The sequence below is a fragment of the Accipiter gentilis genome, chromosome 1, assembly GCF_929443795.1.
Source record: "Accipiter gentilis chromosome 1, bAccGen1.1, whole genome shotgun sequence".
NCBI lineage: Eukaryota > Metazoa > Chordata > Aves > Accipitriformes > Accipitridae > Astur > Astur gentilis.
Window position 1 is genome coordinate 53,209,127 of NC_064880.1, and position 14,615 is coordinate 53,223,741.

The 14,615-nt window shown below is 41.1% G+C and overlaps 1 protein-coding gene across 5 annotated transcripts in view; it reads left to right on the top strand.

The window, feature by feature from the left end:
• Positions 1-441: 441 nt before the first annotated feature.
• Positions 442-14,615, top strand: part of RIF1 (replication timing regulatory factor 1) — a 37,815-nt gene continuing 23,641 nt past the window's right edge. For 3 of the 5 annotated variants that reach the window (XM_049816443.1, XM_049816625.1, XM_049816536.1), the window contains exons 1-10: positions 442-647; positions 2,024-2,102; positions 2,787-2,883; positions 5,462-5,592; positions 6,037-6,131; positions 8,099-8,288; positions 10,678-10,770; positions 10,863-11,001; positions 12,319-12,470; positions 13,248-13,368. In XM_049816443.1, coding sequence (XP_049672400.1) covers positions 541-647; positions 2,024-2,102; positions 2,787-2,883; positions 5,462-5,592; positions 6,037-6,131; positions 8,099-8,288; positions 10,678-10,770; positions 10,863-11,001; positions 12,319-12,470; positions 13,248-13,368 — 1,204 coding nt within the window. In that variant the 5' untranslated portion in view covers positions 442-540. Of the gene's footprint in view, positions 648-2,023; positions 2,103-2,786; positions 2,884-3,567; positions 3,815-5,461; positions 5,593-6,036; positions 6,132-8,098; positions 8,289-10,677; positions 10,771-10,862; positions 11,002-12,318; positions 12,471-13,247; positions 13,369-14,615 lie in introns of those variants that run through there. The other 2 variants (XM_049816704.1, XM_049816799.1) reach the window with 2 other exon arrangements.

A 14,615-nucleotide genomic window follows, 5' to 3' on the forward strand; every position in this document is an offset into this window, starting at 1 on the left:
GTCTCACAGCACCGACCCACGTATTCAGGTCTTAAGGAATGTCGGGTTTACGCAGGCAGGTTTCTGCGAAGCTGGGGATCAACTGTAGCCGCTGAGCAGCTGTGGGAGGTCTAGAGATTGTTTTCCAGTCACAAATAAATGATTTGTGGCTCGAAGGGGCTGAGGGGAGAACCGAACTCGCAGCCCCACCGCCTGAGGTGAGCGACAGCCCCTCGCTCCCCCCCCCCCCCCTCCACCAATCGGCGGCGAGGGGCGGTGCCCGCCGTGGGCAGGGGCGGGGCGGTGCCCGAAAGGCGCGGGAAGTCATCCATCGCTCTGCGCTCCGCCTCGCGCGCGGGGAAGGCGCGTGATGCCGTTCGATATCCCCCGGGCTCGGCCGCCGGCCCCGCCTCTCCGCGCTCCCATTGGTTGGTCCGGCCCGAGCCCGGGCCCGCGCGCCGCCAGTCCCGCGCGCCGCCATCTTAGCCCGGTTAGACGGTGAGGGGCGTACGGCGGCTGGCCTCGGGGCTGGGGGCACCGGGCTGCCGCCCCCGCCGCACCATGAGCGCTCCCGCCGCCTGCTCCAGCCTTCAGCCCCTGCTGGAGACCTTGGAAGACCCAGCCGCCCCGCCGGGGGACCTCACCGACGCGCACCTCACTATCGTCAAGTGAGTGCGGGCCGCGGCCGCCTCCTCACGGCCGCCTCCTCACGGTCGCGGGGGGCAGCCTGAGGGGAGCGGGGAGGCCCGCGCTTGCCTGAGGGGACGGCGGCCGCCCTGAGGCGGTGTGGCTCCTCGCCGGAGCGGAGCCGGGGGGGGGGCGGCCCGGCGTGTGCCCGGGTCGGGGGAGAGTTAGCCCCCGGGCAGCCGCGGCGGAGCGGGGAGGGAAGCTTCTGCCCGGCCTGAAATGGGGGAGGGCTGCAGGGTGTGGGGTTGCGTGGTCGCTGGCTGGAGATCGCGGGAAACGTGCGGGCCTGGGGGGCGGGGGGGGGGCGTCTTTTTGGTGCCTGCTCATCCCAGAGCCTCTCCTTGTGCATTTCCTGGGGAAACTGCGGAGATGGGTGAAGGAATGTTGGGAAATAGTAACTTTTTTTTTTTTTCCTGGCTGGAGAAAGACTTGGCATTTCAGCTTTGTGATTGGAAAGGCTGGGTTTTTCGCGTTTGGGAATGATCGTGTCTTCTCTTAATTGTGTTTCTTTCTGGAAGGTACTTCTTAACCATGAGGATCTGCTTTTACCTGGCTCTTTAGAATTTGTTAGCATGTGCAAAGGCAGCATCTCTTTCTATCAGTATCTCCCTTGAGTTCCTGTCTTTGAGTTCTGTAGTAACTTTTAAAGCTGTAACTGCTTAGATGTCAGCAATACTGATCTCACTGTAAGGTTTCTAGTAATAACTGACAAAAAAGAAGTGCTAGCTTAAAGATAGTATGAAGCGGCAATAGATTTCTCAGGTTGCCTTCTGGATAATGGTGCTTAATATGGTTGGGTTTTGCTATGTCAGACTGATTGTTAACATTTTATAGGACAAGTACAGCTCTTCTGTATGGGTGTTCTTCAGATATGTGCAAAGTCATCGCTCTTAGTTGTTAAACCAGAATTTTGGGGCAGCCTGCATTCTAGAACTGCTTTTGAGGAATGTGCTTTTTAAGCTCATATATTTTTGTGGAAAGTTTATCTAATTTTCAGCAGTCATTTAAAGTTTGCATATTAACTTTTAATGTTTTTATCACAGTTAACAAAAAATAAAAGCCCTTAATGTTTTCTTTTATGTTCCATAAGCACAAAATGGGTCATTACTCACTTCACTTTTTCTAATATACTAGGACATGTGTGCTTTATAACACAGTACTTTACTGATATGTCAGGCTAACTATGTGGTGAGTGGCATTTTTGCTCTTTATTTTCTTCAGTGTCGTGTTTTAGCTTTCTAAGGAAAGAAACAGTTCTATACTAGGTAATGAATTGTGTATTAAAAATTTAAAGTTATGTCAGTTATAACACGTTTAACCTGTGAATATTACTTGTGTTCCCTTCTGCTCCTTGAAGTCGCTTGACTGGTGAGGAAAGCAAACAATTCATTGCAGATGTCAGAAGACACTTTCCTCAACTTTGTAAAGTGTTTAAGGTATGTCTTTTTCCATTCGGTTTTCTACGCTCCAGTGAACAAAGATACATTTAGATGGTCAAGGTCACTGGCCGTTGTAAGACTCGAATTTGACTTCATTTAATAAGAATTCAAGCTAATGACATAGCAGTAAGGGGTTGTTGGCAAAATATATCTTCCATGTTATAAGAAGTTACTACAGAAAAAATAAAACACAGGGTCTTGGATATGTTCAGTAGTGTGATGGAGTCAAACCTAATCTTCCAGCCAGAAAGGATACTGTGTTCTGTCTGCCTTTAGATGCACTTTGGGGATGTGGAATATGTGGTAAATGTCAAAATTTTTTTAAAGATTAATGTGAAGACTCTTCTTGGCCATCTTTTTTTCCCTACTGTTTTAGATGTTTAAAAACAATTGGAGAGTCAGGTAGTAGTACATAACAAGTGAAGAAGTAGAACTTTGGATGTTTAGAACTTACTTCAGTAAGGATGTCTAAATTACAGAGAACAAAAATGTCTTCAGAACCTCAAATGGTTTTATTGATTTGGAGTGTATGTAATCAGGAAGAGTATCCTATAATGGTGCATTTTTCATCAAGTGTTTGCTTTTGACAGCTGTCTTTTCATTGATCGGAAATGTTGGTATTGAGACAATACTTCACAGCTACTTCTGTAAACTGAGACTTTGTGTATTGCTTTTTTTCAGGCACACATTTCTAGTCAAAATACAGAGCTAAGTAATGCAGCATTACAGGCGTTAGGATTCTGCGTTTTCAATTCAAATAATACATCTGAATTACCCGGTAAGCAAAAAAACTTCAGTGTGGATGCTGGTAGTGTGTGTGTCTGTGTGTCTATATATATCTATATCTCGGAGTTCGTTCTTTATGTCTTCATTACCATATACTTTAATTTTGACAAAGTTTACAGTTCCCAAGTGGTGCAGTGGTTTTGTCTCTAGTATGAGCAGTGTGATCAGTTCACTAATTACATCTTGGACAAAAGAACTGTAAATTTTTTTTCATGCTGTTATGCTAATACTGTTTTACTAACTTCTAGTTTCATTAAATGCTGTGGTAGCAGTTAGGTACTGTAATTAGTTTTGTGGAGTTAGTAATAAAAAAAAATATGTCCAAGTGGAAAAAGAATGAACAGGGGTTTTCTGTTTGTAGAATTTGGGTATGCATTGTAGTGTTTTGCAGCCTTTACCTGGTGAGTTCCAGTTGTTACACTAAATCATGGGATGGTTTGGGTTGGAAAGGACCTTTAAAGCTGTCGTGGTTTAACCCCACTGGTAACTCAGTCCCACACAGCTGCTCGCTCACCCCCGCAGTGGGATGGGGAGAGAATCAGAAGGGTAAAAGTGAGAAAACTTGTGGGCTAAGATAAAGACAGTTTAATAGGGAAAGCAAAAGCTTCACACACAAGCAAAGCAAAACAAGGAATTAATTCCCCACTTCCCATCGGCAGGCAGGTGTTCAGCCGTCTCCAGGAAAGCAGGACTGCATCATGCCTAATGGTGGCTTGGGAAGACAAATGCCATCACTCCCAACGTCCCACCGTTCCTCCTCCTTCCCCCAGCTTTATGGGCTGAGCATGATGTTATATGGTCTGGAATATACCTTGGGTCTGTTGGCGGCAGCTGTCCCAGCGGTGTCCCCTCCAACTCCTTGTGTCCCCCCAGCCTCCTCGCTGCTGGGGTGGGGTGAGAAGCAGAATAGCCCTTGGCTCTGTGTAAGCACTGCTCAGCAGTAACGAAAACATCTCTGCATTATCAACACTGTTTTCAGCACAAATCCAAAACATAGCCCCATACTAGCTACTATGAAGAAAATTAACTGTATCCCAGCCAAAACCAGTGCAAAAGGTCATTAGTCCAACCCCAAATATTTTGCTGGTAAATATATCAACTTAAACTAATTTAAAGTAATGCAAAATCTTATGGCCTACATTGCTAGGAATCCCTTTAATGAAAGGTTTTGCTGCTGAGAACTTGAGGCTATGCGTCAGGTAAAAACACTGGGTTTTGTTAATACGGGAGAGCTAACGTCCAAGGTGACTGGTCCTCGGGAGGTACCTGTTCCACATTCCAGGGGTCAGGCACATCCAGTTGCAGTAACGTGATTAGAAGCTGCTGAGTGTCAGCTGTGTGTGTGTCAGATGGACATGTTGTGCGGTGGTGGAAGGTGGTTAGGCTAAGGTTTTCTTTCGCAGGCACACAAAGAAATATATCGTGATTTGGCTCTCGCATGGTGCCTTGATGGTGCAGGAGTCTATAGTGACTCTTCAGATCGTAATAACAAATGGCTTGCTGTCAATTATTCTTTCTTCTTCTGAGGAGGAATGTTAAAGACTCTTGGACAAGTGTTCTGGAATGACCTTTATTAGAGAGAAACTTGACCTCAGGAAAGACAGAACAAAATCATAAGGGAGGATGTGTAGAGAGCACTTTTTCATGCAACTCTGCCATTCTGTTTATTGAAATTGCATCTTTCAGTTCTTTTACTCAATTTTTCAGTGTGTCCTGCTTTCCTACTGCAGAATTTAGTCAGATTTCCTAGAGAATGAGGCATCCGTAATAATGTCTATGTGGGCCCCTTCCTTTCCCCCATAACTTTTTAACCAGTTGATAAATTACAGTCAATTTTGTTAGAGAATGTCGGGTTTCAGAAATAATTAAGTCCTGAAAACAGTGGAGAGTTAGGAAGAAAGGACAAAAACCGTATGTGCTTTTGATTGAGGAAAGGACTGTGAGTGCATGTTTCTCTAATAGTCAGATCATTTACCCACAAAGCCCAGATTTGCAAGGAATCAGGCTTCATTAGTTTGGAATTTTAAAGGAATACATGATTTCTCCATCTATCTTCCTGGTTGTGTTTAAGTCCTGTGTTACCCCTATTTTTTTGTGTAATAAGCTTGCTGTTACCTCAGTTACAGTTCTACTGCCCTCTTTAATAATAGAGCCTCTTGTAGGCTCTAAAATGAATTTATGCAGGTCAGTATAGCAGCGAAATTGACCAGGCAGAGTGCTGCTAAATTCACTTGAAATTCAAGAAGTTTTGAATAATTCAATATTTAATCTTTAGTGGTTTTAGGTAAAATAGTCTTCTAGTTCTATGAGTTTGTGGTTTCTTTTAGAGGTAATATAGATGTACGATGTAAACAGTATCTGTATATTAATATATGTCGAGGTTTTTTGCTAGTTTATTTTGAGAGAAATTTCCAAAAATTGCCAAAAAATAATGTTTAAATCATGTCCATTGGGACTTGTAGTTGAATGGATCTTTAGTAATGTTAACTGAGCAAAATGACCCGAAACTTGGGAAGAAGCTGATTGGAATTGCATGAACAGAATTTGAGTGCTGTGCCTTCTGCTTTCAGCAACTGAAATACACAACTTGCTTTCAATGGTGAACAGTGTTGCTGTAAAAACTTCAGACAAAAACACTCGCACTCGGGCACTGTGGGTGATCTCTAAGCAGGCGTTTCCTTCTGAAATTGTTAAAAAAGAGGTAAGTTTCTTCACTTTTTTTTTTGTGTGTGGTCTGATTTCCTAGGAGATGAGGCTTGTGCAATCTCTTGGTCACTCTCCTCTCAGTAGCTTTTGAATCTGAAGGTTGTTTTCCAATTCTTGGAAAAATTGTGAGGGCAGCTACAGATGGAAAAAAGCCAACAAATTATTGATTCTCGAGGAAGAAGCTGCAATGTGAGCAATTCTGTTAGACACCAGTGAAGCGGCATGGGGGATAAATGTTGTGAATATTTCAGTTTGGTTGGAGTGTTTCTTTAAGCAGTCCAAACCACTCTGTTTTGTGACAAACTCTAACCTTAAAACTAGACCAAGCGTAATCCAAACACAGGGCACAGTCCTGGGAAACAAAACTTCATCATTCCAGCTTCTCATGGGGAAATATTTGTATTTAGGTGCTCACTCTAATGTTATCTAATATCCTCAGGTGTCCAATATTATTTCTGCCCTGGAAACGATACTTACTAAAGGAGATGTACAGTCTATGGTGGTTGAATATGAAGCACTAAATGTTATTATACGGTACGTGCATTGCAATATTGAATTGTTAAAATAGATGCTTAGTTTTGGGGGGAAACTATTGAAACAAATTCTTAGTGGCACTAAGTATTCTAAAGAAAGTTTTTTTTGAATGCTCTTTGAGTTGTTCAATATGTTCAAGGCTGTCTTCCCACAGTGTTTTGTATCATGGTGAGTAGAACGGAGTGAAATTGCGTGAGCTACTATCTCTGTTTCTGTCTCTTTGCCAGTGGTTCTCCTGAACCGGTTCACTTCAAAAATACTCCTTTCATGATAATCCAGCAATTGATTCTGACACAGAAAGTAGTCAATATTCATATAAACTTTCATTGCTTTCATTTTTAATGGCTTATTAGGAATTATTTCCAAAGTCTCGTGTGCCTTCACAAGTCCTTCTTATGCCCTAGCTTTCATTTTCAGAACATAACTGATTGAGAAATTCTCAGCTGTTATATGGGGTTTTATTAAAAAATGTCTCTGTGCTGCTTTACAACAAATTTTACTGCAATGTTTCTCATGACACTGCTGAGGGTACTGTTTAATTCAAAAGGTGACTTTTTAGGACCAATACCAAGAATGTGTTGTTTTGGCCAGCAGTGCTAGAATAGTCAAATTTTATCTTTACCTAGTATTAATTTAATTTCTTTATTAGTAAATATGTTGAGCTTATATCTTTACTATTATTTAAGTATTCTCTATACTTCTTGCATCTGGTTTGAACTGCAAATCCATTTTAAAGTGAAATAGTTAAAGCAGTAATTATCTGCTTATTTTATCTCTATTCTAGTACACCCATTTTCTGTAGCAGAGAAGTCGGATATTATCATTTAGTTAGTATTTAGCAACTTCTTGCCTTTGGCTAATTGTACACTAATTCTTCTTTTGCAAATATGAGATTCAGTAGACAGTTGTTCCTGGAAAATTGAGCATTTTATTAAATTGTTTCTTTTAGTTATTTTATATGTGTGTATATAAACATAAAAAATAATTCTATATATGTTTATTAAAAAAAGAACGTAGTTCTCCTTAAGAGCAAGAATTGTACCTGCAAATAATCTTTAAACAGATACTGGGTCTCAGGCTGATTGACAGTAGTGGTAAGACAATGCTTTTGTGCAGAAGTCAGGCTGCTGACAAATGTAATGGAAAACCGTTCTCTTAAGCAGTGCTTGTCCTCTGGCTTTCATAAAATATTTGAAACGCAGCAGTTTTCCTTAGTACAGCAAACCCTTTTTTTAAGCTGTAGTGATGGGGATTTGACATACCCGTGGCAAAGAGGACACTAGCAAAATTCTGTGACTTGGAGAGACAAGCTGGTTCTTACAGGCCAGTTTGAATGTATGCTGGGTATTCCCACTTCCGAAAGTCTCATTGGCTTCTATTTGGAATGGTTGTAAGCATATGGAATTGCTTATCATACTGTGCTCTTAACAGCTCAGCAATAGAGGGATAAGATAAGAAGACTTGACCAGGCTAATGTACATTGAGTCTGTGCAAACCTGTGCTGCTTCAGGGTTTGGGTTCTTTTTCAAAACAGGCATACATTGCTTTCAGCACATGTGGCCTGCTGGAGCTGGTCTGGACTGCTGAGAACACACAAGGGGTGGTTAATATGCAAACTTTGTACTCGGACACTGATAAGGAAGTATGGTGTGTTTCCTTCAGGCTCTCAATTCAGCACTTTCGATCAAAAAGTTGTGATAGAATAGAAAGGACAACTGTAAATGTCAATCTGCTCTGCTTTTGTAGAGGTTTATCGGAAGTAACACTTCACCATTGCAGTTTTAAGTGAACTGTCAAAATACAATTGTTTAGAAAAATTAAAAAAAAAAAAGAAATTGTTTAGAATGGTTTCCTGTAAATCACATGTTGAATTAGAGCATTCATTGAAGATACTAAGATTATTTTTGAGTGTTGAGCAGTACATCCGTTGGAGATTTGTAATAGCTATATTTGTTTTTTGGATCTAGCTTAATGGAGCAAGCTCCAGCCCAGATGGGAGAAGAGGCTGTGAGGTGGGCAAAACTGATCATTCCTCTGGTCGTCCATTCAGCTCATAAGGTGCAGTTACGAGGTGCCACTGCCCTGGAGATGGGCATGCCGCTGCTGCTCCAGAAACAGCAGGAGGTAGCGGCTGTCACTGAGCACCTAATGACCACAGTAAGTGGAAACGCTGTGCCTTTTTTCTAGAGATGGCAGGAATCTTAATCGGGGTTGTTGGTTGGTTGGCGGTCTTTTAATTTTATAGTCTAGGTGGTGCAGGAAAAAGCTACTGTGTGTTGACACGAAGTTCTTGATGACAGCAGTTTTGACAGAAATTAATATAACAGCAGTGTAAATATAGGACCACCGTAAAAAACCAAAACAAACAAAACAATTACATTTCTGACAAGAATCATTGATCAGGAAAATAATTTGCCTTTAAGTGACCTTCAAGCACCTGTCTTGATAGCATTAACTCACAGATATCATTAAACTTTTATTTTCTCTTAAAGAGAATTTGCTTACTGAACTACAATCAGCAGAACTTGCTGTGGCAGTAACTCACATCATCTAGCTTAGCTTCCTACTCAGAACAGGCCTAGCTTCAAAGTTGAGGCCAGATTGCTCAGAGCCTTGCCCAGTTGAGGTCCGAATATGGTAAAGGATGGAAATTCTACAGCCTGTCTGGGCAGTTTGTTCCAGTGCTGAACCACCCTCGTGGTAAAAAGTAGATTTCGCCTTGTTGAAACTTGTGTCTGTTGCCTCCACTCCTTTCTTTCAGTAATTCTCAGAAGCATCTGGCTGCTTCCTTATAATCAAGCTATACGTAGTAGAAGACTACAATTATATTCCATCCCACCCCAAGCTAAACAAGTCTGGCTCTTCTGTCATGAACTCTGTCCCATAACCATCTTAGTGGTGACCCTGTGCTGAATTCACTCCAGTTTGCCAGTAGCTCTGGTACTTTGGTGCCCACAGTTTGGTATAGTGTTCCAGAGATGATTTGATGAGTACGAAGTAGAGGGGTCAGTTCTCTGGTCTTGTTTCTTGTGTTTTTGCTAGTGCAGTCCAGTATGCAGAAGTACATTCCTGACTTAACGTTTACATTTTTGTCCCCCACTTCTTTTTCTGCAGAGGTGTTACATAGCCTGTGAGTCCTTAGTAGGTACCAGTACACAGAGTTCATCTATCCCAGGTGTAGGACTTTGCCTTTGAATTCTGTGAGGTTTCTGTCAGTCCATTTTTCAAGCTTGTAAAGATCCTTGTGAATGGTACCCCTGTCCTCCAGCATATCTACTGATGCTTCTCCCCCGCCATTGATTGTGTTAAATCGTATCAGCCCTTGTTCACCCTTTGTGAATTGCACACTTAACCTGGGCTCTGAACTGCTCACCACCAACCTTTGAGCCTAACAGTCCAGCCGCACACCGTGTAATCTAACTAGTCTGTATCTCCCCAGTTGGGCTACAAGGACGCTAGAGGAGGCTGTGTCAAAAGCCTTGTTAAAGTTGGAGTGGAGAACATCTGCTACACTCCCTGCATCTGCAAAGCCAGGCATTTCCTCATAGAAGTCAGTCAGATTGGAAAAATTAGGTTTTGCCCACAGTAAAACTATGCTGGCTGTTTGTAAGGACCTTCTTGTTCTTCCGTGTGCCTAGAAATGGCTTCTGCAGGAATTTGCTCCATAATTTTTCGAGGCACAGGAGTGAGACTGGCTAGCTTGTAATTCCTTGGATCATCTCTTTTGTGGTTTGTTTTGGGGGGGGGGGGGGGGGGGGGGGTATTTTTTTGGTTTGTGGGTTTTTTTGGTTTGTTTTTTTTTTTTGGAAGGTGGCATAACATTTGTCTTGCCCTGCCCCATCATTGGGGATCTCTACTGGTTGCAGCGACCTCTCCAGAAATAATAGTGTGGCCTTGTTGAGTCATAGGCTTTTTCCTTCAACACCTTTGGATATACCTTGTAGAGTTTGATGGATTTGTGTATGTCAAGTTCACTTAAGTAGTCCCCAACTCGGTTCTTCTCTACCATGGGTAGTACCTGTGTGCCCAGCAGCAAAGGTAATGGGAGAGGGATGTTGGAGGCCTGAGGGTAAAGATGGAGGCAAGAAAGGCATTGAGTACTTCAGCATTTTCCATGTCCCTTAAAAGATCCCCCACCCTATTCAGCAGCAGCTCCCTTGGTCTTTTTGATGAAGCTTTTCATGTTCCCCTTCACTTCCAGAACTGTAGGCTTATCTATTTTGCCTTATTCACTGCTGAAGTTAAGTACATTAACAAAAAAAAAACAAACAAACAAGGTGGTTTTTAGGGTTACAGCGTGTTTTGACTTGAGAATTTTTTTTGGTTGTGCGTATCAGAATAGTTAAGTTTATGGTTGGTTTCAATTATGTTAGCAGTGTTCGACTGATGTATCAGCAAATGCTATGTGATACAGCATGAAATCCTTCTGATCTAGAAAGAGCATAGTTCCAGGTTGGTTGTTTCTCCAGACATTGGTTTGAATATGTAGTTTTTAGAATACTTTGAATATATTTCTTGTAGAAATTATGTTTCTTTCTGTCTGCAGAAAATAATTTCAGAACTTCAGAAACTGTTTTCTACAAAAAATGAGACTTATGTGTTAAAATTATGGCCGCTGTTTGTCAAATTACTTGGAAAGGTAAGCAGAAAAGCACAAAGTTTTACAGTCATGAGTCTTGAAGAAGTTTTTGACAACATAAATATCTTTATTCTGAACTTCTTTATCTTCAGACTCTGCATCGTAGTGGCAGTTTTATCAACTCATTGCTGCAGCTGGAGGAACTTGGATTTCGTAGTGGCTCACCAGTGGTAAAGAAAATAGCCTTCATTGCATGGAAGAGTCTAATAGATAATTTTGCTCTAAATCCAGGTAGATTAAAAAAAAGTTAACCTGAATTGTTTTGACTACTGTCACTTTACATAACTGGAAGAGAATATTCTGTCTAATGGTGGTTAATACTATGGTACATACCACTGGATATACACATAGTATATCTGTGGTGTATATGTAGTGACGTATATATATACATAGTGGTATATACATAAGTAAAATTCAAGTTGTTTTGTTTGTTTGTTTTAAGGAAAAGTGACAGTTTGATCAGTAGTTCTATCTTTTCTGCTAGGAGAAATAAATAGAATAAAATTAACAAACCTTTGTTCTGTAATGCTTTAATTGATCCAAACAGCAATGAAATAGAGAATAAAACATTCTGTAGATCTTATTTTGGACTGTGTGGATTAATTGGGGAAGAGCAATGCTTCAGGATTCTAGAGGTGTTAAAAAAAGTTGCTTTAAAGGTATAAGTGAGACCAGAACAAGCCTTTTAAGTCTAGCCTGTGTCAAAAGACACTTTATTTTTTACCTTGATTGTGCTTCTCCTTACTCTGTGTCCTGAACAGAAAGCTAAATGTGGACATTTCTTAGTTTAGCTGAATTTAACTTAAATTGGCATTTTAATTTGTTTCCTATCTGGTCATTTGTTCTGATCATTGTTTCCCGTAAATTACTAACAAAGAATTTGATTCTTTTGGAAGATAAAAAATCCATGGCACGATTGGCCTTCATTGTGTGTGTTCCAGTATGGCTAGTAAGGATTGCACGCTGCAAAAGCAGTCTCTGTCAGCAGTTTCTTATGAATTGCAGGTGGACAGGTTCTGATGCTGCTGGGCTGGCTAAAAGTTTTTCTCTTCTTTGAACACTTGCATAGGCTTGAGCAAACTTCTGCCCAGACATGCTATGCTAGTTCTGCTTCAGTGGTAAATGATCATTTGCAGCCTCAGCATGCTGTATTTCAGAACATTCATTCTCATCCAGGGGTAATGCACATGTGTGTTAAGTCTTTGGTTTTTCTTCTACTGTGGCAGATAGGAGTCTCTTAACATACATAGCAAGCAAGAGTGAATTTCCTTCTGTTTATGCTGATATTCAGTAGATTTCATTTCGGTCTTGATATTGGAAAGAAATACTTGCTATTTCCAGGGTTGCTCTAGACAATAAAGCAGTAAAATAGTCTGAAAGTTTGGTGCATTTACTATGTATTTTAGTTTTTCAAATTGTCATTAATTGAATTTTAAGGTAAAATATATTAGGAAAAAACACAATAGTTTAAAAATGTTCCTTTTTTGTTGTTCTGCGATTCAATTATTTAATTGTGTTGCTTAAAAATATGCTTTTTTGGTCTTCAAGATATATTGTGCAGTGCTAAAAGGCTGAAATTGCTAATGCAGCCACTGAGCTCGATCCATGTGAGAACAGAGGCTTTGGCGCTGACAAAACTGGAGGTCTGGTGGTATTTACTCATGAGGCTGGGACCTCAGCTGCCTGCAAACTTTGAACAGGTAACGGAACTGAAAATAGTCATAGCATAATCACTTAGCCTGTGTTGAGTGTGTGAAGTTAAGTCCCCTCTTTGTTACCATAACTAATTCTGTACGTGCTTTGTCCTTCTCTAGTTTATTATTAAAATAAGACTGTCTTAAGGAACCAAATACGATGTGTGCTGTGCATGTGTTCTATATAGCAGGAGTGCTTGGGACTATATGTCCCATCTTTTTAAAGTTCCAAAAGATTTGGAACATTATCTTCATGTCATGTGAGCATCTTGGTGAAGATCTCCAGCGAGTGCACAGCAATAGTAAACGTAAGCACTTTATGTAAGGACTGCTTTGTCCTTTCGCTGTGAAAGTGTATGCTTTGGAAAGTCTGCCATAGGAAAACATACTGAAAAGATCGCAAAATATTTAGAAAGATGCATAGAGAGGAAAAATGATAGAGGTGTTTTGTTACTACTCACATTATAAGAGGAGTGAATGTAATATTTGTATTAGGTTTCTGAATTTCATTAAATTAAACTTCAGGGTGGGAGTAAAGAAAAAAATTACCTTTTTAGATACAGTATAGTTGGATCATTCTAACATAAATTGTTGTTTAACCTAGCCGAGTATATGCATGTTTTATACAGCATCCTAAAAATATTGTTATAAGTACCTGGAAACTCTGAAACACTGATGCTGTGAACAACAGTACAGTCTATGTGATATTTGAAACATGGTTCTTTGTGGCTTATGGCTTGTATGTGTCATGCCTATTTTCACTGAGATTTGTTATCTTTGCAGGTTTGTGTACCATTAATCCAAAGTACTTTAAGTCCAGATTCTTCTGCTGCATTTCAAGGAACTCCCTTACGTGTACCAGCCAACCAAAGTTTAGCCTCGGCATCCCCTGCACAGAAATCAGGTATTAAACCACTAGCCTGTTTCCAACTATATTCTAGATACAGAAAGTAATCTATTTAACATGTTCATGCTTTTTCATTTGCAATATATTATTATTAAAACCAGTAATTTTTCTGCATGTTCATTGGAGAGCTCAGAGGTAGTGATTTGGATTCATGGAATCCTAGGATGGTTTGGGTTGGAAGGGACCTTCAAAGATCTAGTTCCTGCCATGGGCAGGGACACCTTCCGCTAAACCAGGTTGCTCAAAGCCTCATCCAGCCTGACCTCGAACACTGCCAGGGATGGGGCATCCACAACCTCTCTGGGCAACCTGTTCCAGTGCCTCACCACCGTCACAGTCAACAATTTGTTACACCCAATCTATATCTACCCTCTTTCAGTTCAAAGCCATTACCCCTTGTCCTCTCACTATGTGCCCTTGTAAAAAGTCCCTCTCTGGCTTTCATTTACATTGGATAAAATTAGGCTGTTGTAGTCAGTATTTCAAATTTACAAAATTGCACTAATCAAATTGTGTTGAGGACCAGTTTTAATGTTGTTGTGGTTTAACCCCAGCCAGCAACTAAACACCACGCAGCCGCTTGCTCAGTCCCTTACCGCCCCCCCCCCCCGTAGCAGGATGGGGGAGACAATCAGGGAAAAAAAGGAAAAAAAACCCAAAAAACAAAAAACTTGTGGGTTGAGAGAGGACAGAAAAGGAAGAAAATAATTATAATGGTAATAATAATAGAATAAGAATATACAAAACAAGCAATGCACAATGCAGTTGCTCACCGCTTGCTGACCAATGCCAAGTTAGTTCCTGACCAGTGATCCTCCCAGGCCAGCTCCCCCCAGTTTATATACTGGGCATAACGTCCCATGGTATGCAATATCCCTTTGGGCGGTCTGGGTCAGCTGCCCTGGCTGTGTCCCCTCCCAGCTTCTTGTGCCCCTCCATTCTTCTTGCTGGCTGGGCATCAGAAGCTGAAAAGTCCTTGACTTAGCATAAACACTGCTCAGCAGCAACTCAAAACATCAGTGTGTTACCAATATTCTTCTCCTACTGAATCTGAAACACAGCACCATACCAGCTACTAGGAAGAAAACTAACTCTCCCAGCCAAAACCAGGACAAATGTTCTGAATTGTGTCCTGTTTTGTAAGGGAGCTTTGGTTTTAAACATATTTTTTCATGTTTTCATGAACAATGTGCTATGTATATATGCCATTTTCATTTCTATAGCATTTTTGTTGTCAAAATAAA